Here is a 22785-nt window from a genome sequence, read left to right on the forward strand (position 1 = left end):
GGCAATATTTTAAGACAAGATTAAGTGTAAAAGTTCAGATGTATTTAGAACAGATTTCTGATAGCTACACTCAGAGCCAAAGAAATGGAAGAGAAGCACTTTAAATATCAACTAATCACCTGCCTTCCCAGAGTTGATGAGGCTCCCTGAGTCTTTAGGTGGGACACATGGATGGTATAAGGCACGGGATCCTGGTTGCACACTGTGCTTCCTCCAGGGCTTCAGACTGATATCACTCTGGTCTGTCCAGAATAATCACTTCCAGTTGATGACCAAAGAACTTTGCTCCTGTGCACTTCTGGTCTGACCATAGGGTTTCCAGACTCTGAGAATCTGAGTGTGAGGTCTGAAAGCTGCTAAGCTGTCAAAGTCCAGCTGTTCCCGGTACTGTCAACAGCTGAATTAACACATGCTACACCTATACTCAGATGTTCTTCAAAAGAAGCAGTATGGCATGGTGGATAGAGCCCTACACGTGCAGTCAGGAAGACCTGGGTCAGACAGTTGTGTGGCCTTGATTTAATTTTTCTCCTCCTCAGCTGTAAAATAAGAATAGGACCTCCTTCCCAGGATTGTTTGGGGGATCAAATGAGACAATGCACGAGCAGTAGTATGGGAAAGTTTACTGGATTTGGTACTGAGTTCAAATGCTGCCTCTGACACTTGCCACTTGCATGCCTATGATTGTCTACTTTTCTGAACCTCAGTTTCCTCATCTGTAAAATATAAGACTTGTACTGGATGACCTTGAACAAGTTGCCTTTCTTCTCTGGACCTTAGTTTCCTCATCTGTAAAATAAGAGGGTCGAGCTAGATGACACCTAAAGTCCCTATAAGCTCTAAAGTTCTGTCATTCTATGGTTCTGGTATATGTAGCAGGTATGTCCTAGTGAATTGGGAGCTGACCTCAGAGCCAGGATAACCTGGGTTCAGGTCGTGCCTCTGATATACACTGACTTTGTGATTTGAGGTGACCTGTGTTAGCAGGACAGAAGGAAGGAGAGTGACCTCCTGACCTTCCCGAGTACACAATTATCCAGTAATGATGCTTTGTATCTCACTCACACCACCCTAGATCTCTTCCTCCTTCCAGTGTTAGAGAGGAATCCTCATGAACTTTCTCCTCTGCAGCCACTGACTGACTCTGCCATGAGGCTGTCCCGGAACACTCAATTTTGTATTGATGTATTATTGATCTATCTGATTTCACACAGCATGGGTAGGGCATGTTTTCAGTTCACTCTGTTCAGAGGTTGGCAAATGCTTGAAGGACATTGGCCCAGAAATGTTTTATGAGCTCTTGGCCACCTAAAATGACTCTCTCTTCCCCATTGGCTCAAAGACCAAGGCCAACAAAAACTTCCATCAATGCTTCATGAAGCACTGAATGGTGCCCTCAGGGCTGCGGAGGTGGCATCTGACCAAAATGAGGGGGGCCCTCATTCCACACCTTCTCTTCCCAAATTTCCTCAGTTTTCAAGCTCTAAGATTCAGGTTTCTTTATGGCAGTGTCCTTGTTGATCAATGTATTGGTGTAATACAGTGGAAAGAGTACCTGGGAATTGGAAGATGGAGGGCTTGAGGTCACATCAAGACCGAGCCTTTGAGGTCTGGCACATACAGGGCATTGTGACCTGGAAAAGTCACTTGATGTCTCAATGTTCTAGGTAACTCTAAGCCCAGAAACTGCAGAGCAGGTGCCCATCTGCACTGGTAGAGGGAGTTTTTAAAAGACCAGAAGGGACCTTAATCCAACCCCTTCATTTTACAGTCAAGGCAACAGAGATGTAAGGGGAGGATGGGACTTGCCCTAAGATACACTGGCACATAGCAGTGGAACTCAGAACAGACATCAGGTTCTCTGACTTCCGGGCCAAGGTTGCAGTCCCAGTTAGCTTGGCTCAGTGCCATGGCTAGAGGCCACATTCATGACTCCAGTCAGCTGTCTTTCAAATGTGGGCTATTAGCTACAAAAAAGGTGAGAAAAGAGAGTGAAACATCTTCCATAAACTGATGGAAAAAACCGCTCTAAGACCAGGGTTGAGTCCTAGCTCAGAAACAGCTATGCAGCCTTGGACGAACTATTTCCTCTTTCTAAGCCTCAGTTTCCCCATATGTAAAATAGGACTTGAGCAGCTAGGCAGTACAATGCAGGGAGTGTCAGACCTAGAGTCAGGAGGACCTGAGTTCAAATGTGCCACCCTGGACAAGTCATTTCACCTTGTTTCCCTCAGTTCCTCATCTGTAAAATGAGCCAGAGAAGGAAATAGCAAACCATTCCAGCATCTTTGCCAAGAAAACCCCAAATGGGGTCGCAATCAGACACAACTGACTGATTACACAACAACAAAAAATAGGATTAAAAATGCCGGACAAATTTGTGGTGGTGCTCAGAAAAATAATAACACATATATCTGTGCAAACATATTACATGTAAGGAGAGAGTATGACATAAATGTGACTTATTATTTTTCACAGGCCTGTGATTTCATCAGTATAAGGATCTCCCAGTGGAAAATGTTCTCTTGTAATACAAATCATCATCTTCTCTGGCATTTAGAGTCTTAGAAGAGGTCTGCATCACTGAGAGGTCCCACAACCGTCTGGGATCGAACAGCCAGTGGGACAGAGGCAAGACATTGATCAAAGGCTGCTTCCTCTGGGAATCCCAGACTGGGAAGCCAATGGCACACAACCTGGTGAGGGATGAAAGGGAAGATGGAGCTCATACTCCTTCCATCTTCCATGGAGCCCAGTGGCACTGATTATAACCTAACCTCTGCAATGAATGGCAAAACCTAGTAAGTGAGAGGCAGACACTGAGTCTCCAACCCCAAGTCCAGGATGCTTCCCATTCTACCATGATTTCCTTCAGGCTCACAGGTGCCTGGAGATGGAGGGGAGGATTTGAGGATTAACAAGGAGGGTGGATGTCAAAGGGGCTCATACTTACAAAGAGTAGTAAACACTTGTTTTCCCGGATGGCTCCACAACAGCCTAGGAAACCGAGTAGGAAAAGCAGGGCCCCCATGGCCAGCAGGATGTAGGCACCCGTGAAGAGGAGGGGGTTAGCGGCCACAATCTCTCGAAATCCAGTGGGATCCACCATGACCCAGATCCCGACGCCCAGCAGGCAGGCACCCCCCAGCTGCTCCAGGGCCCAGCAGAGAGGAGGAAGGGGCAGGGGAGGGACAGAGATAGAAAAGAGGTGGGGGGGAAGAAAAGGATGCAAAGTTTAAACATTCTGCTCGTGACTCCTAGGACCGTGCTTTCCTGCTGGGGAGCCAGATGGGTTAGTTAGCAAGAGGGGCCCACATCCTGAGTGGCGGATAAATTAGGAACATGGTTTATTAGGCAGAAATTCAATTTGCACCAGGAGTCTATTTCCCCAAGGTGTTCTCTGTTACTTTCTTTTCTGTCTTCTTTTTCAAATAGCTACGGTAATTTGGGGCTTTTAACACCTACCTTAAATAAAGCACCTACCCTTGAAATGCAAGCTGTGTGCTGTGATCTCCTCCTGCAGCTCCAATGGGAGCTGTTCTCCTTTAAATGGCCTAGCACCTTCCTTCCTGCGATGACTGTGGGTCTTCATTATCACATGAAAGTACTAGGGAGAGCTCGGTTGCTGCCCTCTTCTTTTAGGAGGGTGATGGAGGGCTACGGTTTAACTGTCTTAGGAAACTCCTAGGAGTCAAGCCAGCCATGCAGATGGGCACCTGCTCCACACCTGAGAATCAGTTTCCTGGGGGCATTGAGAAGTGAATGTTCGCCTAGAGTCGCACAGCCAATGTCTGCCAGAGGCAGAATCTGAACTCAGATATTTCTAACTGAGAGCATCTTGGGGGCACAGGGGAGAGAGCACCAGGCTTGGAGTCAGGGGGACCTTGACTCAAATTCAGCCTTAGACATTTACTAGCTGTGTGACCCTGGGCAAGTCACTTCACCCTGCTTGCCTTAGTTTCCTTATCTATAAAATAAACTGGAGAAGGAAATGGCAAACATCTCCAGTGTCTTTGCCAAGAAAATCCCATACAGGGTCATGGAGACCTGGACGCAACTAAATGGAATGATATTTCTAACTGAGATCGACTCTCTATTCATTGAAACACAGATGCCTCCTTGTCTTTTTCAATTCAATTCATTACTGGCAAAATATCTACTTCATGTAAGGCACTGTGACATGTCAAGAATGCAAAGATGAAATGACATAGACCCTGTCCTCAAAAAGCTTATATTCTATTGGGGAAGGGGGTATGTCTGACGTATAGAGGGGCAAGAGAAATACAAGGTAGGGAGTGATGAGAGAAAGGAGAGACTCAAAGTCCTTTAGGGTCATTTGGGGAGGGAGAGGTCACTTGTAGCTGAAGGGGTCAAGGAAGGTTTCATGGATGAGATGGAGAGGATTCCCCAAAATGGAGATGATGACAAAGTGTTGTTTCGAACACATAACAGGCACTGCAGCTCTCCTCCAGGATTTTGCCCAATGGCTGGAGTGCACTCCCTTCTCACTTCCACCTTGCCCCCTTCTTCTTTAGGTTCCCTTAAAGTCCTGGCCAAGTTGTACCTTCTACATAAACCCTTTTTTGCTTTCCCTAGGTGAATACCAGATGAAGACCTTGTGTTTTTTTTTACCCTAGAGGCAACAGAGGAGTGGCATAGAAGGTTTCAGAGCAGGGCGACGATATAGTGAGATCTGTGCCTTAGGAAGAAAACTTTGGCATCCATGCAAAGTGTGCTGGTAAACATTTAAGAACCAGTTTCTCCAAAAATGTAGCAGGACTTATTTTGAAATTTAGTGTGCAATATGAACAATTTCTCCCCCACTTTCTTATCTCTAAATAATCAACAAATCATTAAAGCAAGTCCTTATTTGTAACATCTGCTGATTTCTGAGGTACACTTGCTCACACAGAACATTTGACAATCATCTCTCCTGCACCTCTCTGAGGCGGTTCCAGCACATGCCTGGATTTTTCTAGGACACTTGAGGATCTCTCTCCCCAGTTGGACTTTAAGCTTCATGAGAGCAAGGACTGTAAGCTATTCATCTTTGTATTCCTCATTACACCCTCTACCCATGTCGGCTGCAAATGATGATGATGATTTACAGTTTTAAAAGCTTATCTTCTTTCTCATAGCATCTTCTCCCACTACTAAGCTCTGGACCCCCCAAATCCCAGTCACCTCAACTGGGGCCAGATCTGGGGCCATTTTGTTTCCTTCTGGGAGAAGAAGGATATGGTAGGAGGAGTTGCCTGAATGTTCAATGGCCCAGTTCCTGTAAGCATTCTGTGATGACTGATCATTGAATCTAACTGAATGTAGAGCTTGAAGGAACCCTAGAATATGGAACACAGAAGGTGAGTGCTCAGGGGGCCTTTATGGAGATCATGGAGTCCAGCCATTGTACAGATGAAGAAAATGGAGGGAAGGGAAGGGGGAAGGAGAGGGAAAGGAAGGGGAGGGGAGAGAAGAGTAGGAGAAGGGAGGGGAGGATCTTATCAAGGTCCACAGCTAGAACTCAGATCTCTACTTTCTTGAATGTTCTTTACACAGAATATGGGTAACTGCTGCCTATCTCTCCCTCAGAGACTGCCTCTTCCCCTGGTGAGGGCTTTCTCCAAGATGGTCCTGAATCCCAGCCTTGATAGCTTGAGGATCTGTGACTATTTGTTATCTGCCAGTCTAGTTCTTGGACAAGGAAGCTCTAGGTTGAATCCCAATTCTGCTGCTTAGAATGATAGAATCACAGATTTGAAAGAGACCATACTGGTTGTTCCAGCTCTCATTTTGTAGATTTGGAACCTGAGGTCAAGGGAAGTGAGGTGATTTACCCAAGGTTGCTTATGTGACTTTGGACAAATTGCATTACTTCCTTGGGGCTCAGTTTCCTCACTTGTAAAATGGAACATTTGGACCAGATGAGTTCTGAGGTCCTTTCAGGTCTCAATCTATGATCCTATTATCTGCTTCCAGCACAGAAGTCCCTAGTTCCTTGGCCCCGTTGGCTCCCACCACTGGGGAATAAAAGAATCCCAAGTTCCTTCAAACATGAATATTTTAAGAGAATCGCTTGTTCTGAAAGCCTGGAAGAGACAGAGGGAAAGCGATCGAGGGGAGGGTTCCTGGAATACTCACAAATATGAAGAAATTAAAAACAAACATCAGATACTTCATGCAGCTCAGGCAGTCGCCCTCCATGGTGCTCCTCCGCCTGCAAAACATCAAGGCAGCCCTTGTGGCTCTGTCTGTCTGCTCCTCCCCAGCGCCCCTCCCTTCCCTCCTCCATGATGCCCTCAAAGGAGAGAGAATGAGGCCTGGTGGGACTCCTGGCCCTGAGGATGCAAGGCAGGGCCAGACCCCAGGCGAGAAACTGGGAGAGCTGGAAGGGACCTTAGGAGGAACAGAACATGGCATGTTCTAGCTGGGAGGGAGCTTAGAATATGGAACACACAAAACTATGTTCGTTCCAAACACAGCACTTCCTGTACATTATTTCATTTGAACCTTAAAATGAACCTGTGGGATAAGCACTGTTATTGTTCTCATTTTACAGATGAGGAAACTGAAGCTCTACAGAGGTTAAGTGACTTGCCTAGGGTCCCATAGCTAGTCAAACCCAGGTCTCCCTGACTCCAACGCCAGGTATGTCAAAGCTGAGAGGGGCCTTTACAAATCATCAGGTCCTTATTTTTACAAATGAGGGAACCCTTTGATATCCTTACCAGCACCCAACTTAACTGTTCTGAAGCCCTCTAAACACTCAGAGGGACTCTGTAAACCCGGGCAGCAGGTCCTACGCATTGCATGTGCAAACCAACACACACAGAGACACATTCACGGACACACATATGCACAGACACACGCACAGACACACACATGCACAGATATACACACAGACACACGTATAGACAGACACTTGCAGACACAAAGACACACACACACAGACACACACAGACGCATGTATTTTGGCTGCACATTCCTAATGAAAAGGCAGCATGGGGTATACACTTCTCCATCCCTCTCCCCTCCCTTCGGCAGCGTTTCCCACCCCAGACTGCATCCAATTACATGCTAAATTAAGGGGGGGAGGAATTTGCACTCGATTCAAGCAAAACCCCCATTCTAGGCGGCAGCATCAGAGCCTGGGGATTGATCCTCTCGGTGCCTTGCCTTCATTGTTTCTGCTAATGCACTGGGTGCTTGTCCAGCCGCCCTCGGGGGCTGCTCGTGGCCATGGTAACTGCTCAGTTTTCAAGACGCCGCCAGGCTGCCCGGCTCTTCAGAAACCCACTTGGGGGGAGCCGGCTGAATCAGGTGAAGGCTCCATGCTCTAATTTGGGGGTTGGTCCGTTGCACGGCAACCCTGGGTCTGGCTGCCTGTTTCATTCTCCTCTCAATGAACCTTTCCAGTCTTTATTTTTCCCCTCTGAAAGATGTTGGGGAAGGGAGGAGAGGGGAGGGACGTAAGTGTTGGTACAATCTTGGCTATGGGGCTCAGAGAACTACAAAGGGGGAGGGCAAGGTGTTGAACCCAGGCATTCTGACTCTGGGTTTGATGTTTTCTTTCTATTATGACAATTGTGCAAAAATCTAGCTGATGATGTACCTCAGTCTTAACCCCTTTTTAAGGACCGTTGTAGTGCTTGCTTTGGCTACACAGCTTCCCTTAGTTAAGACATTTTACTACCTAGTGTGTGTAATTGACCCCTATGTGTAATTCATTTAACCAGCCTTGGTCTCAGTTTCCATGTCCATAAAATGAGGAAGATGGACTAAGTTCTTTCTAGGTCCAAAATCACATCGTCCAACCCCTATCTGCCGAATAGAGGGTCTGGTCTGGTGAGTATAAGCAGCGGACCCATATGGATGTTGCTCCAGGCTGTTTCTGGAAGGATGTGAGGATGGAGAATGGAGGGGGTCAGCTCTGCACAGTAATCATGCAGATTTTCTGGGTCTGCTTCCTGTCCACTTACTGTGTGGTGAAGAGGGGCCTTTTGGATGCTGGCTAAGTCAGAGATGAGAGCACATTCAAAGGCTTACTTGAACTTCCTTGTTCCTATGGAAGTAAGGTGGAAGGTGAACTCTGAACTTTGGAAGGCTGATAGGGGCAGGGCCATCTCAGGGCAGCCTGTGTCTGCTCTGGGGGCTGCCTCCTGCTTGGAGTTCCTTTCCTTTGCTTACAGGGACTCATGACACTTTTCAAAGTCTAGGAACTGAAAACCATAATAGACTGCTGGCAGCTGAGTCTGGTGCAAAGGGCAGCCCTGAGGGACGACAGCCCAGGAGATGTTCCACTCTGCAGCAAGGGAGTACCTCCAGCCATCAGCTAGGCCTCATCCAGAAGTGAACTTGGTGGGATAATTGCTTTGTATGAGCACACCATCCTGTGTAGGAGTTCCTCCACCAGACCTGACAAATGGTTGACACTCTATGACCCTATGATTTTCCTTAGGTCATCTGATCCAACCCCCTGCCTTGGGGCAGGGCCCAAAAAGTACCTGGAAATGACTGATGCCTGATCCCACAATTACCTAAAGTGGCCACAGTTCATGATGTCCTTGTCTCTAGGTATTTAGCCCAGGGGTCCTAGAGTTCTGCCATTTTTGAGAGCGTGTGTGTGTGTGTGTGTGTGTGTGTGTGTATGTGTGTGTTCGTTCTTTGTTGCTGAAGAAGACCATGCCATCAGAGAAATGATGACATGACTTGCCCTTGACTTTGTTTTGAGTGAGGGAGGGCTGTGCAGGTCACCAGCCTCACTTCTCCTCCAGAGCCATCTGAATCCAGTGACCAGATATTCATCAGGATGACTGGAGATGACCCAGGGTGAGGCAGTTGGGGTTAAGTGACTTGCCCAACGTCACACAACCAGTGAGTGTCAAGTGTCTGAAGTGACATTTGAATTCAGGTCCTCCTGACTCCTGCCCTGGTGCTCTATCCACTGCACCACCTAGCTGCCCCTTTTTGAGAGCAGGTATTGAATGACACCCAGAGAAGGTGATGGCAGACCACACCAGCATCTCTGCCAAAAACAAACAAAAAACCAAAACAAACAAACAAACAAAAACCCCAAAGAGTCTGACATGACTGAAATGAGTAAACAACATTGAATGAAACAAAGCTTCCATGGGTGGAAGTGTGCAGGAGGACTTTGTGAATAAGGGCCCCTCAGCTGCTGAGAGTGTTGGTGGCTGTTCACCAGGACTCTGGGGGCAAAAATGGTGGTTCTTGGCAGAGCTAGGAAAAGGTGTTGAAGTCTCTCACTAGTAGGTATCAACTAGCTCAGGAATAGATCACTGTACTCTTAAACCTGGCAAAGGAAGGGCAGTGCAGAGTGGGACAGTGTCCAAAGAAGGACCATCAGCATATTTAAAGGATTGGAGATCATGTCATGGGAGGATCAGCTGAAGGAAGTGGGGATGTCCAGCCTAGGTAAGAGAAGACCCAAGGGAGACATAATAGTTGTCATCAAGTGTCTAAAGGACTGTCCTATGGAAGAAGAATTAGCTTGATCTTCTTGACCTCAAAGGGAAAAACTGGGAAGAAGGGGTGGAAGGTGGAGAAGGGCAAGTTTAGGGTTGATATAAGGAAAGATTTCCTAAGAAGGAGAGCTGTCACCAGGGGGCATGGGCTGCCTTGAGAGAGAGAGGAATTTCCACATGACTGCAGGGCTTTGAGCAAAGACTAGACCACTCACCCAGGATGCTATCAAGGGGCAGCTTGGGTTCAACGGCAGCCAACGTCCCCATTTTACTCTTAGATTCTGAGTTTCTGTAATTTTTACCTAAGTGCCCACGGTACAAGAGTAACTAAAACCCTGGCAATTCATCCATCTATCCATTCATCTATCCATCCATACATATATACATCTATACATCCATCCATCCATCTACCTATCCATCCATCCATCCACCTACCCATCTATCCATCCATTATCCATCCATCCATCCATCCATCTAGCTATCCACCCATCCATCCGTCCACCCACCCATCTATCCATCCATTATCCATCCATCCACCCATCTATCTATCCATCCATCCATCCACCCATCTATCCATCCACCCATTCATCCATCCACCCATTCATCTATCCATCCATCTATTCACTTTAGTTCAGCTGTTTATCACTTCTTCTCACAACCGTTTTAATTTTTTCCTAATTGTTCTCCCTGGGGCAACTAAGTGACTCATTGGCTAGAACACTGGCCTCAAATCAGGAAGACTCACTTAACCCTGTTTGTCTCAGTTTTCTCATCTGTAAAATGAATTGGAGAAGGACATGGCAATTGCCATTTCAGTATCTTGGCCAAGAACACCCCAAATGGGGTCAGGGAGAGTCAGACTTGACTGAAAATGACTAAACAACAATTGTTCTACCTGCATCTAGCCTCTCCCTCCTCTAATCCATCCTTCACACACCTGCCAACGGGATATTCCTAAAACAGAAATCTGACCATGTCCTTCCCCAGTTCAAGCACTTCCAGTGGCTTGAGCTATGGCCTCCAGGATCAAAAACAAACACCTGCGTTTGCGTTTAAAACTCTTCACAACCTGACTCTGGCCTGCCTTTCCAGGGAGCATAGTGCTCCCTTTCAGGTGTTCTTGCACACCTAGAATTCCATCTCCCTTCTCCATGTCTACACACAGGCAGCCTTTCAAGTTTGGAATTCACTCACTCGTCATCTCTGTCCTTTGGAATGCCTCACTTCCTTCAAAGTACAGTATCAACTCCTCAGTACAAGACACTTTTCCTGATCCTCTTCCTTCTTCCCCTCTTCCTACAACTGCCAATGTCTCCTCCCCAATTTACCTTCCATTTACTTTGTATGTATTTTCTATGTTATTATATGGCTTTACTTATAGAATATAAGTTCCTTGAGGGCAAGATCTGTTTCCCTTTTATGTTTTTATTTCGAGAACCCAGCTTAATAAGTGGCACATAGTAAGTGTTTATTAAATGCTTATTGATTAAGCTATCCATATTCTGTGCAATATGGGCCTACTATGTATAATCTACTCCACAGAGTTCAGGAGGGAGATACAAGGATGAATAAGGGATAGTTCCCGCCTCTTCTATGACAGATATAAGCTATGGATGCAGAAAAATATCTGTTGTGATCAAGGTTCTTTGTAAATAAATTTGAAACAGAGCCATGTGTTATCATCAGACTCAGGAAAGGTGTCCCTGAAGGACCCATGCTGCTCTGTCTGGCTCCTTTATCTGTGCCATTGAAGACAGCCAGGGCCTTATTTGCAGGTCCAATGGACATATGCTGTGTCTTTCCTAGGAAGCACATGGTGTTTCTGATATAGAGATCAATTAATCAATTAGTAAGTGTTTGCACAGGGCACAAGACACTGAGCTTGGCACTGGAAAAAAATAAAGGACAAGCATCTCCTAACACTCCCTGACTCCATAGATCTTACATTTTATTAGGAGACATGGTAACTTTTTAGTAGAGATGAGGTGGGTGAGAGAGAAGGAAGAACTCTGGCTCTCTGAAAGGGAAAATTGTGGTTTCTCCTGGATAATCCTGTCTTGGCTTGAACCCAATAACCCAGTACTACTGGCTAGTCAGGGTTGGAGGGGCTAGAGGAGGGAGGGACATCTGGAAGTATTAGATGGGAAGTCCAAAATTATTTTTGTTAGACCACCACGCCTTTCCTCTAAGGGTCATTCCACCCCTCACTCCATAACTGATTAGGCGAAAATAGGGGATTTCTGGTGGGGACCCGCTGACATCTTCCTTGTTTCTTGTAAGAGGAACCTTTTCATTTATTAATTTATCCTTAAAGAGAGAGGTTTTGTTTTATGAAAGGCTGTGTGTGTGTGTGTGTGTGTGTGTATGTGTGTGTGTGTGTGTGTGTGTGTGTGTGTGTGTGGGTGGGTGTGTGTGGGTGTGTGTGGGTGTGTGTGTGGGTGTGGGTGTGTGTGGGGGGGGGGTGTTGGGTTTTAGCTCAGTTTAGAGTAAGGAGCCAAGAGCTTTATCTTCCCTGGTGGGAATTACAAGTTCCCTCCTTTCCCGTCCCTTCCCTCACTTTTAAGTAACCCTGGACCCTTGGAGCTATTGCCAGAGAATTAAAGGCCATTTAGTGCTCCCTCTTTAAATAAACCCTGGCAGCTTTTGTTTTTTCCTCTTCTAAAAATAAAAGAATATGAGTCCAGTGGGGAGAGGAGGGAAGGAAGTAGAGGGGTTCAGATATACAGGAAAGACAAAGCCTGAAGGAGGAGGCCCACAGACTTAAAATGGGGAGAGGCATTCTAATGTCCTCTAGCTGGTCTCCTTGACCCTGGAAAGCACATTCAGTCCACCCAGAATGGATCAAAGATGGGTTCAAGTTTTAAGAATTTTTGTCTAAAGTGACCAGAGTGGGCATTTAAAGTTATGCTGGGCAGGAAGGGTGGGTGGGCATGCCCCTGTTTACTTAGTATGGCATGAAGTTTTATCTCATGTAAATCCTTTTCCTTCAACTCCAGAATCAAACCATTGGCATTTTAGAGTTTCTCATCCTGGAAAATGGTATTTGGGAAAGAACACTGAATTTGGAGGCAGCCGACCTGAGCTTGAATCCCGACTTGGGCAAGCCTCAGTTTTCTCATCTATAAAAGACAAGATGATCTGTAAGCATGCATCTGGCTCTGCCATTCTTAAAGTGTCTTCAAGCTCTGAAATTCTGGGTTCCACATGCAGTTGTCAAACTGATATTCCCTTGAAACCCAGCTCAAGAAGTTCTCAATAGCTCTTTCTTGCCTTTATGATCAAATACAAACATCTCTGTGGGGTACTTAAAGCTGTTCACAAACTGACTTCATTGTCTCTTTCCCATCTTCTTGCTCCCCCACCCTGCCTCATGCATTTGGTGCTCTAACCAAAAGGGTCTATTTGCTGTTTCCCCACATAGAACATTCCTTTGGTCATCTCCATGCTCAGCCTCTTCACCTCTGCGTCTTGGAACAAGTAGCTTCCCTTCAGATCTAACTCCAGCGCCCACCCCTCTTTTCCTGGGCCCCTAGAAGCTGGCGCCTCCCTCTCAGAACTGCCTTACATTTTATATCCTATCTCCTTGTTGACACATATCGGGTTCTGGAGTAGAATGGAAACCCCATGAGGTCAAGGTCTATCTTGTTTCGTTCTCTGTGTCCTCAGTGCTAGGCACAGAGTAAGGAGATGCTTAAATAAATGCTCACAGATTTTAAATGAATTAAAAATTCTAACAACAGTCAAGTAGGTGATTCTCGTCAACCTTCCATACACAGAGTAAATGAGCTGTCCCCCAGCAGTCTTGGCTGAGCAAAGGAACCTCTGAGAACTTTCTAACTGCATGCCTTGGTAGCCTGCTTCTTCTGTGCCAGCCTGGGCCAAACCACTCTACACACAATGCAAGGAATCGCTTTCCCCCACTTACACACACTTAACAATAGAAAGGCATAATAAACACTGAGCTATACAAATCCACCCCCCGTATTTAGTACGTATTGCATTTATTAGAGGGGCCACTTCCTTTTTAGCATCTGGGCTCACTGACTGGGGTAATAAAAGATCTCACACAGAAGTTTTTCACGAATCATAGGAAGGTAGGGTGGATTGGTGGATGAGGTGGCCTAAGAGGCAGTGGGGCAGTAAGGATGCCTGAGTCTTGCCCTCTCTCCCTTCTAGGAACTTTGCCTTTCAGGGTCTTGCTTTCTTCTTCTTGAAAATGGCCTGCTCTTTTAAGGGGCACATTGGGAGGAGATTATAAGGAAACCGTAAAGTAAATAGTCTGAAGGTTTTGGATAAAAGGGGTTTGGGGGAGAGGAAGGGCTAGCTAAAAAGGAGAGGCACCATCTTCTGGGCCAAAAAAACAAGTCATTCCTAGGTTTCCTCCCCTGTACTTTGATTTCATAGAACCAGAAGAGGTCAGCAGTGAGCTAACTCTCCAAGTTCAGGCTCTATTATGGGGGTGTTAGGGGTGGGTAGGAAGTGTTGAAAAGGATTATGGGAATCTGTGACAGAATTATAGGATGTAAGAGTGGGCAGAGAACTTTGCCATTCATTTGTGTTTTCATTTGATCCCTCTTATTTTTACCTTAGGCAGTTAGATGGTGCAGTGGATGGAGTGTAGGACCTGGAGTCAGGAAGACCTGAGTTCAAATCTGACCTCATTCACTAGTTGTGGGCAAGTTACTTTTAACCTTGTTTGCCTCAGTTTCCTCATCTGTAAAATGAGCTGGAGAAGGAAATGACAAACCCCTCCAGCATCTTTGCCAAGAAAAAAATCAAATGAGGCCACGAAGAGTCAGACATGACCAAACAGCAATTCTGACTTCAAGTTCATTCCAAATATCTTCCTCTCCAGCTCAACCTAAAGAAGTTTAGATTACAGAACACCAGAGCTAGAAAGAACCCTTAAAATACGTAACATGGAATGTCAGAGGTAAGAAGATCTTTAGAATTTAGGATATAGGGTTATAAGGAAACTTTGTAATACATAATATCAGAGTTGGAAGAGAACTTGAAACAGAATATCAGAACTGGAAGGGGTATGAGAACACAGAGCTCACAAAGTCAGAGGTGTAAGGGCTTTAGGACATAGAATGTTGGAACTGGAAAGGATCTTAGTGTATACAACATAGAATGTCAGACTATGACAGAGCAGACTGAGTTGGAAAAGGAAGCTAGAACATAGCCTATCAGAACCAAGATTTAGATCCCAGAACACAGAATGTCAGAGTAGAGTAGAACATAAACGTTTAGGCTGCTGGAATTGGGCAGGATTTTAGAATATCGATTGTCAGAGCTGGGGGAAGCCTTTTGGGCACAGAATGTCAGAACTGGGACAGACTCTAGAATACAGAATTTTCTGGGCTGGGAGCCTCTTAGAACACAGAATACAGAATGTCAAGGTAGGGATAGACTTTAGAAAACAGAACATAGGATTTCATAGATGGGACAGATTTCAGAATACAAAATACATACTGCTAGATTTGTGTGGGGTCTTAGGACACAGATTGTCAGAGGTGAGAAACTCCATAGAACATAATATATTAGAGCTGGGACAGACTTTAGAATATAGAACATAGGATATCAGGGCTAGGAGAGACTTTAAAACTTACTGTATAGACTGTTAGAGCTGAGTGGGGTTCTAGAATATAGAATGTCAGAGTTAGGAGGAATTTTAGAATACAGAACATAGCAGGGACCAGCAGAACTGGGAATTCAACCCAGTATGCTAGACTCAGGTCAGTTTTCTTTCCACTAGACAATGCTGTCATGTTGAAGGAAGGAAAAATAAGTAAAATAAGTTAAAAAAATCAGAGAACCCACCTTTAGAATGCTTGAGGCTTCAATGAGACAGTTGACTCTAAAGGGTCCAAAGGATTCTGGTCTATTTCTATTATTAGCCAACCTTGACCTAGGAGAGAAAATATTCAGTTACAATAGAAATTTAATAAAGGGTCATTGTGTTCAATACAGTTTATGAAAACCTCCCTTAGCACTAATAAAAAGCTGTCAGCATCTAGTGGTCCAGGAGCCCACCATTCCAGACCAGGAGCTGATACCATAGGCCAAGTGCTGGATGAATCACCCCATCTTCTTGTGAAGAATTGGGGCATCATTACAAAATTGTAACCTACTGTGACATGACTATACAAAATAGACAAGAGAGGAAGAAGAGAGAGGAAGGTAAGGGTCATGGGTTTCAGAAATGTAAGAAATCCAAAGCAAGTCTGAAAAGCTATCTGAGGTTGATAGGTAAAACCACAATCCCAGGTCAGAGACCAAAAGGGTTTCAAGCTTCACTCTCCTGCCTGTTGGTGCAATGAAAGTGGGTCTCATATTTTTAACTTTTAGCAAACCTCTGTATGGTAGCTAGGTAGCACAGTGGATAGAAAGCCGGGCCTGGAGTCAGGAAGATTCATCTTCCTGAGTGCAAATCTGGCTTCAGACACTTACTAGCTGATTGACCCTGGGCAAGTCACTTAACCTTGTTTGGCTCAGTTTCCTCATCTGTACAATGAACTGGAGAAGGAAATGACAAACTGCTCCAGTATCCTTGCCAAAACACCACAAAATGAAGAGCCGAACAGGACCGAAATGATTCACTAATGAAACAAAAAACAAATTCTGTGCCTCAGGTAAAATTCCCTCTTACTTATCTACTAAGCCATAGACTGGATGCATGATCTGTGTCATTTATTCTATCTAGGACCCTGCAGGGACTTTCTCTATGGGGAGTCTGGGCTATGAAATCACAGACACTTGATGCATTCATGTATCGTTACTATTGTGCTGCTTTATAGTGTCGTGGAGGGAACACTGCATCTATAACCCTTCTGTGTGGGAGTAATATTGATCCTTGCCTAACTGACCTCAGGTATTGTTAGGATCAGATGAAACAAGAGATGTGAAAGCTTTGTAAACCACTAAAGGACTATTTAAATGCATTGGTTCCGATGATTGTGGAGTTTCCCTGGAGCCCAGGCGTCTTTCTCCAGACTCCCTGAGAAGTTTCTATTCTTTTTTCATTTCCTGGTCTGAGCACAGTATGTGCCCTCCAGAAGTCTGTCTTCTTGCTCATTCCACCCATCTTCTGAACTGACTTCTTGTTTTGTACTCTGTCCATGCAGTAACACCCAGCTTCCAGGTCCAGATCCCTGGATTCTCTTTGTTCATCACGTAAGGGGAGGCAGCAACATGCAGTTCTCTCCACAGTATGGAAAAGATGGCTTGTCACCCTATTTCCCCAGGTCACAGCCCCCATTAGAAAGGGAACAGAAGGAAGGCACATACTTCACGTAGTCAATCTCTGTATCAAGGGACCAAAGGGAGAGGCAGACAGTGACAGCAGCAGAAGACAAAAGGCAGGAACTCTGGGTAAGCTTGGGAGAGACTGAGTTCGTCCACTATGTTTCTTCAGACTCATTCCAATCAAACCCCAGGTCCAATTCATTCAACAAACATTTTTTGATACAGTCTTATGTATAGAATATTATGCCAGATGCCAGGCGAGATAAAAAGTTTGGATAAGATGTGGCTTCTATACATGACAATAATAAACAGCAACATTGATAATAACAACAAAGTGCTTTACATGTCATTTCATTTCATCCTCACAATAATCCTGGTTATTATCTCCATTTTACAGATAAGGAAACTAAGGCAAAGGGAGATCAAGTAACTGATTTGCCCAGGGTCATAGAGCTAGGGAATGTCTGAAGCCAGACTTGAACTTAGGTCTTCCTGACTCCAAGTCCAGTGCTCTCCATACCATGCTACAAGCAGAGAGACAGGACAAGAACATAGATCCCTATAACAAATGTTAGTACATGATAACAGCATTATAGATGGACAAAATTGTTGGGCTTGGAACTAGTAAAATTCATCTTCAGGATTTCAAATCTAGCTTCAGACACTTAATAGCTGTGTGACCCTGGGCAAGTCATTCAACCCTATTTGCCTCAGTCATCTGTAAAATGAGCTGGAGAAGAAAACTGCAAACCACTCCAGTATCTCTGCCAAGAAAACCCTAAATGGGGTCAGGAAGAGTCAGACAGGACTGAAGCAACTCAACAACCCAAAAGGACAGTGTGCTAGGTGTGCTAGGCTCAGGTTCCAGTCAGGTCTGTTTCCTCATCTGCACAATGTCTAGAAAATCATTGTAGCACCTACCTCATTGGGTTGTTGTCAGGCCAAATAAGATAATATCCCCCAAGGCTCTGTCCTGGGCCCCCTTCTCTTCCTCCTCTACATTGCTTCACTTAGTGATCTCATCAGCTCCCAGGGATTCAATTATCATCTCTCTGCTGATGATTCTCATACCTACTTATCCATCCCTAATCTCTCTAGTGACCTCCAGTCTTGCATATCCAACTATCTATTGGACATCTCCAGCCAGATGTTCCATAGACATCTCAAATTCAACATGTCTAAAACCGAACTCATTAGCTTTCCTCTCAAGTCCTCTCATGTCTGTAACTTCCCTCCTACTGCCAGGGGTCTCATCATCCTCCAGTCTGTCAGGTTTACAAGCTAAATGTCATCCTAGACTCTTCACTCTCCCACCCTCCATATCCAACTAGTTGCCAAACCCCATTGATTCTAACTTCACATTTTTCATCGACTCTCCATTCTGTCCTGTGACACTGCCACTACCTTTGGTACAGGCCTTTATGACTTCATGCCTGAAATACTGCAATGGCTGTTGGTGGGGCTGCTGCCTCAGGTCTCTCCCCACCCCAGTTCATCCTCCATTTAGCTGTCAAACTGATCATCCTTACACATGCTTCTGAACACCTAACCCCCTCATTCAGTGAACTCCAGTGGCTCCCTGTTACCTCTGGGATCAAATATCAATCCTCCATTTGTCTTTTACAGCCTTTCACAGTGTGACCCCTTCCTACCTTTCCAATCTTCTTACATCTTTCTCCCCTGCCCCTACTCCATGATCCACCATCATTGACCTCCTTGCTGTTCCCTGCATGGAACAAGCCGCCACAATTTCCAGGCATTTTCACTGGCTGTCTCCCACACCTCGAACATTCTCCTTCTCCTTCCTCATCTCCATCCCTTAGCTACCTTCGGGTTTCAGTTCTGACCCTCCTCGGTGTCCATGCCTTCTCTCTGTGCTTGTCTCTGATTTCTCCTCTATTTCTCTCATCTCTACATCTTTATATATGTACATATACATACATAGATATGTATGTCTATGAGATAGCATGTTGTTGTCTGCATGTTATCTCCTTCACTAGACTGTGAAACCCTTGAGAGCAAATATTGAGTTTTTTCCTTCCTTTTTGTCCCTGGTGTTTCGTCAGTATCTGGCATCTGCTGGTTTTGCCGGTGCTATTATTATTATTATCATAATTTTATTATTATTTTTATTATTAATTATCATAATTAAGAAGCAATGGCGGGGTGATGATGGAAAGCTGGACTCAGAACCATAAAGACCATTGAGTTCAAGAGTCTTATGTGTCTCTGACGTGTAATAGCAGTGTGACCCTGGGTAAGTCACTTCATCTCTCACTGCTCTAAACAGCTAAGACTGTAAATTGTGAAGAAATATCAACTCTCTTTGCAAAGGAAATCCCTCACCTGAAAGGTCCCTTTCCCAGGGAAGTCACATGACCACCATTATGATCATTACATGAAGTGTGAAGGGAAGGTCATTTCCGACCTGCCATTAACAAGTCAGGGGACTGTGCCTGATTGTGATACAGGTAAGTCAGTACTTTTGACTGTCACCTCCAGAGGGGCCTGAAAGGATTTTGGAAGGGATGGTTGGCCCAATACCTGCACCCAGGCTGAGATCATGGGAAAAGAGGCAGATTTCCTAGCCTAGAGAACACAACGCACAACATTTTGCTAGTCACATCAAATGTCAAAGAATGTCAGAGCCAGAACGGACTTTAGAACATAGAAGGTCAGGCCTGAGAAGAACCTTAGAACATAGAATATTAGAGCTGGGAGGGACCTTAGAAAATAGAATGTCTGAGTTAGAAGGGAATTTAGAACATTGCATATCTGAGCTGGAAGGGACCTTAGGCCACAGAATGTCAGAGCAGGGAGGGAAATCCGAGACCTTCCAGTCCAGGTGCCATAGATTCAAATCTGGGCTATGTTTGGCCCAGCTGTGCTACTTTTTCAAGTGACTCCAATTCTTGTACCCTCAGTTGCTCCATCTGTGAAAGGAGGGGCTTGAACTCCAGCTCCCTAAAGACCTGCCAGCTCCATCAATGCTTGGGCCATTCAAGGCCCCAGAGGTGCAAGGCCATGCCTGGGTCACACAGGGAGTTCCCAGCAGGAACGCTTGACAGTTTTATTTATCTCTCCTCCTCCCTTCTTCCTCAGCCTCATCTGCAGTGAGCTGGGGAGGGAAGGCACAGGAGGGGTCCTTTGATTAAGATGACACAGCTAGGCTCATAAATCACTTCCTTTTATTTTTCTTTCCCCTCCCAGGTCCCCTGCAGGACCCTTTTTGCAGAGAGCCAAAGAAAAACAGGCAGGTGGAACTGGGGAGATGGGGATGGGGGAAGGATATGTTTGGGTAGGGGCTTCAAGGAAAGGCAGTCAGCTTTTAGTCAGGCCTGGGGGGCTTGAAGCATCCAGCAGAGAAAACCAAAATCTTTTGGAGAAATAAGTCCTGAGGAGAGAAGTGTAGCTGGCCAGCTCTACCACCCCATGCCCCTCAGCTAGTGGGCAAAGAGCAGAACACAGGCAGGAGAGTGATGGTGTGGTCTCCAAGCAGGAAGCCTTGCCAGCTGAGAGACCTATGCATTATCTTATGAGAGGCAGGCACGTAAACGGGCAATTCCTCCCCACAACCCATCCCCAAATCCAGCCGTGCAGACACGGTGACATGGACACATGTCTGCATGGTAGAAAAACCACAATTAGGCTCCTGAGGAGTCAGCATCCGCAGGGATGGCCATGGCAGAGCTAAGCTAAAGGGGCTTCACTAGTGTGTGTAATAAGATCCCAAATGACATAGCCTCATTGAAATGGTAATGCCGCAGGAGGACCAGCTGTCCGCCTGGAGTTTCCCATGGAAGGCTCCGTCACATGGAGTGGATGCCTACCTGGGCTGGAGGAGAATCAGCTTTCATGAGCTCTAACATCCTTCCTGGCCTGGGGACTTCAAAGGGACCATAGTTTTCGATCTATGTGTGCGTGGTCAAATGTATTCTGTACACCCAGGGCCTAGTGGAGGGCAGGGCACATGGTGCTCAATAAATACTTATTGAATAGAACCACGGAGATCACAGGGACTTTGAAACACAGAACACGCAAGTACCAGAGATGCTAGAACTGTAAATGTCAGCTGGAAACAATTTTAGAAGGTACATTTATTGTTGTTCAGTTGTTTTCAGTCATGTCTGACTCTTCTTGACCCCATTGGGTTTTCTTGGCTAAGATACTGGAGTGGTTTGCCATGTCCTTCTCTAGCTCATTTTACAGATGAGGAAACCGAGGCAAAAAGGGTGAAGTGACTTGCCCAGGGTCATACAGCTAATGCATGTCAGAGGTTGGATTTGAACTCACATCTTCTTGATTCCAGTGTGTTGTCTTCTGCAGCAGGTAGGCTGCCCTTAGAACTTATACACAGGTTAAAGCTAGAAAGGATAATATAATGGAGACTATAAAATACTGGCACTTAAAGTGATCTTAGATGCTAGAAAGGAGGATGTTAGAGATGAAAGGATTCTTAAAGGATAGGCTGCGAAAGCTGAGGAGACTTTAGGGAATGAAACAGAGTTGTAAAGGGCTTAGATCATTAGACAGAGTTGACAGATACCTTGGAACATAAATACAGGATGTCAAAGCTGGAATGGACCTAAAACTATACTACACAAATGGTGAGACCTATAAAGGAGCCTGGAATATAGAACATAAAAGGTTAGACCTAGAAGGGACCTCAGAACAGAGCCTAGAATGTCAGAGCTCAGAGGAACCTTAGAACACAGAAGGTCAGAGCTGGGAGGTACCTTAGAACACAGAAGGTCAGGCTGGGAGGTACCTTAGGGGTGGCCCAGTTACATGTGGGCAGGTTCACAGAATTTTAGGAGCTAGAACAGAACTCTGAGGTCATCTAGGCTAACTAATAAATTCCCCTCCCCCCATTTGTCATCCCAAACAAGTGACCACAGAGCCTGTACTTGAAGACCTTCAAATAACAGTGAACTCACTATGTCACAGAGACACTGAATCCATTCTGGACAGCTCTAATTAATAATATCTCCGACATTGAGCTCATGTTTGCTTCTACATGTGACTTCTACATATTCATTATTAAGAGGCAATGGGGCATATGAGAGAAGATATGGGACCAGCTGAGTCAGAAGACACAGCCTGGAGTCTTGGCTTTGTGAGACTGCCCCTGAAAGGTTTGGACCAGAGAATGTAGGAGGTCCCTCATAACACTGACTTTTGATATTCCTTGGTCTCTTCCAGTTCTAATATTCTTTGTTTTATGCTCTAAGGTCTGTCCCAGTTCTAGCATTCTGTCTTCTATGGTCCTTTCCAAGTTCAATGTTCTGTGATTAGACATTCTGTGTTCTAAGGTCCTTCGTGTTCTTCACTCCCATGATTCTCTATCTCTTGAATAGCTCCCAGCACAGCCCTGAGTATGCACTAGGAGGTCAATGAATCCTTGATGATTAACATTTGACACTCAGGTGGTGACAAATCAAGGACCAAGGTGTGATTTGAGTAGATGAAAAAATGAATAAATGAATGAAGCAAAAACATTTAAGTGCCCACCATAGGCCAAGCACTGGGGAGATAAGTAAAAAGTCAGAGCTTCTTCCTACCCTTGAGGAGCTTATTTGTAATAGATAAATTTTTAAAGTGCTTGTAATTAGAACTACCTAAAAGTAAAACAGATTGCCTTGTCAGGAAGTGAGCTCCCTGTCATCAGAGAGTTTTAAGGGTGAGTGACCAATGTTGGGGATGTTGTAGAGGGAGGATATGGATCAATGTTCCGGTATGGGGTAAACTAGCTGACCCCCCCCCCCCAGGGTCTTTCCCACCCAAAGACTCGAAGGTTCTGTGGACAAGAATCATTCCCTCTTTGTCTGAAACAGAGACAGGCACAGTCTGCATGAGGCTCCCTCAGACCACATCCTTTCATAATAATATTACCAAGCTCTTTTGAGACACTAACTCATCTGATCCTCACAATAACCCTTATAAGGCAGGTGCTATTATTATCCTCATTTTACAGATGAGGAAAGAAAGGTCATCAACAAGTATTTATTAATCAAGAGAACTTAATTGATTTGTTCTGGGTCTCCCACGTGGTAAG

At 45.3% G+C, this 22785-nt stretch overlaps 1 protein-coding gene across 1 annotated transcript in view; it reads right to left on the bottom strand.

Moving 5' to 3' along the window:
• The window catches only part of TSPAN18 (tetraspanin 18), an 83296-nt gene that overhangs the window by 20009 nt on the left and 40502 nt on the right, over positions 1-22785 (bottom strand). Inside the window, exons 2-4 of the mRNA XM_072618133.1 lie at positions 15306-15393; positions 6139-6214; positions 2954-3148 (exon numbers count right to left, since the gene is read on the bottom strand). Coding sequence (XP_072474234.1) covers positions 2954-3148; positions 6139-6201 — 258 coding nt within the window. The 5' untranslated portion in view covers positions 6202-6214; positions 15306-15393. The remainder of the gene's footprint in view (positions 1-2953; positions 3149-6138; positions 6215-15305; positions 15394-22785) is intronic.

Source organism: Notamacropus eugenii, chromosome 6, assembly GCF_028372415.1.
Source record: "Notamacropus eugenii isolate mMacEug1 chromosome 6, mMacEug1.pri_v2, whole genome shotgun sequence".
In the NCBI taxonomy this organism is placed as follows: Eukaryota; Metazoa; Chordata; class Mammalia; order Diprotodontia; family Macropodidae; genus Notamacropus; species Notamacropus eugenii.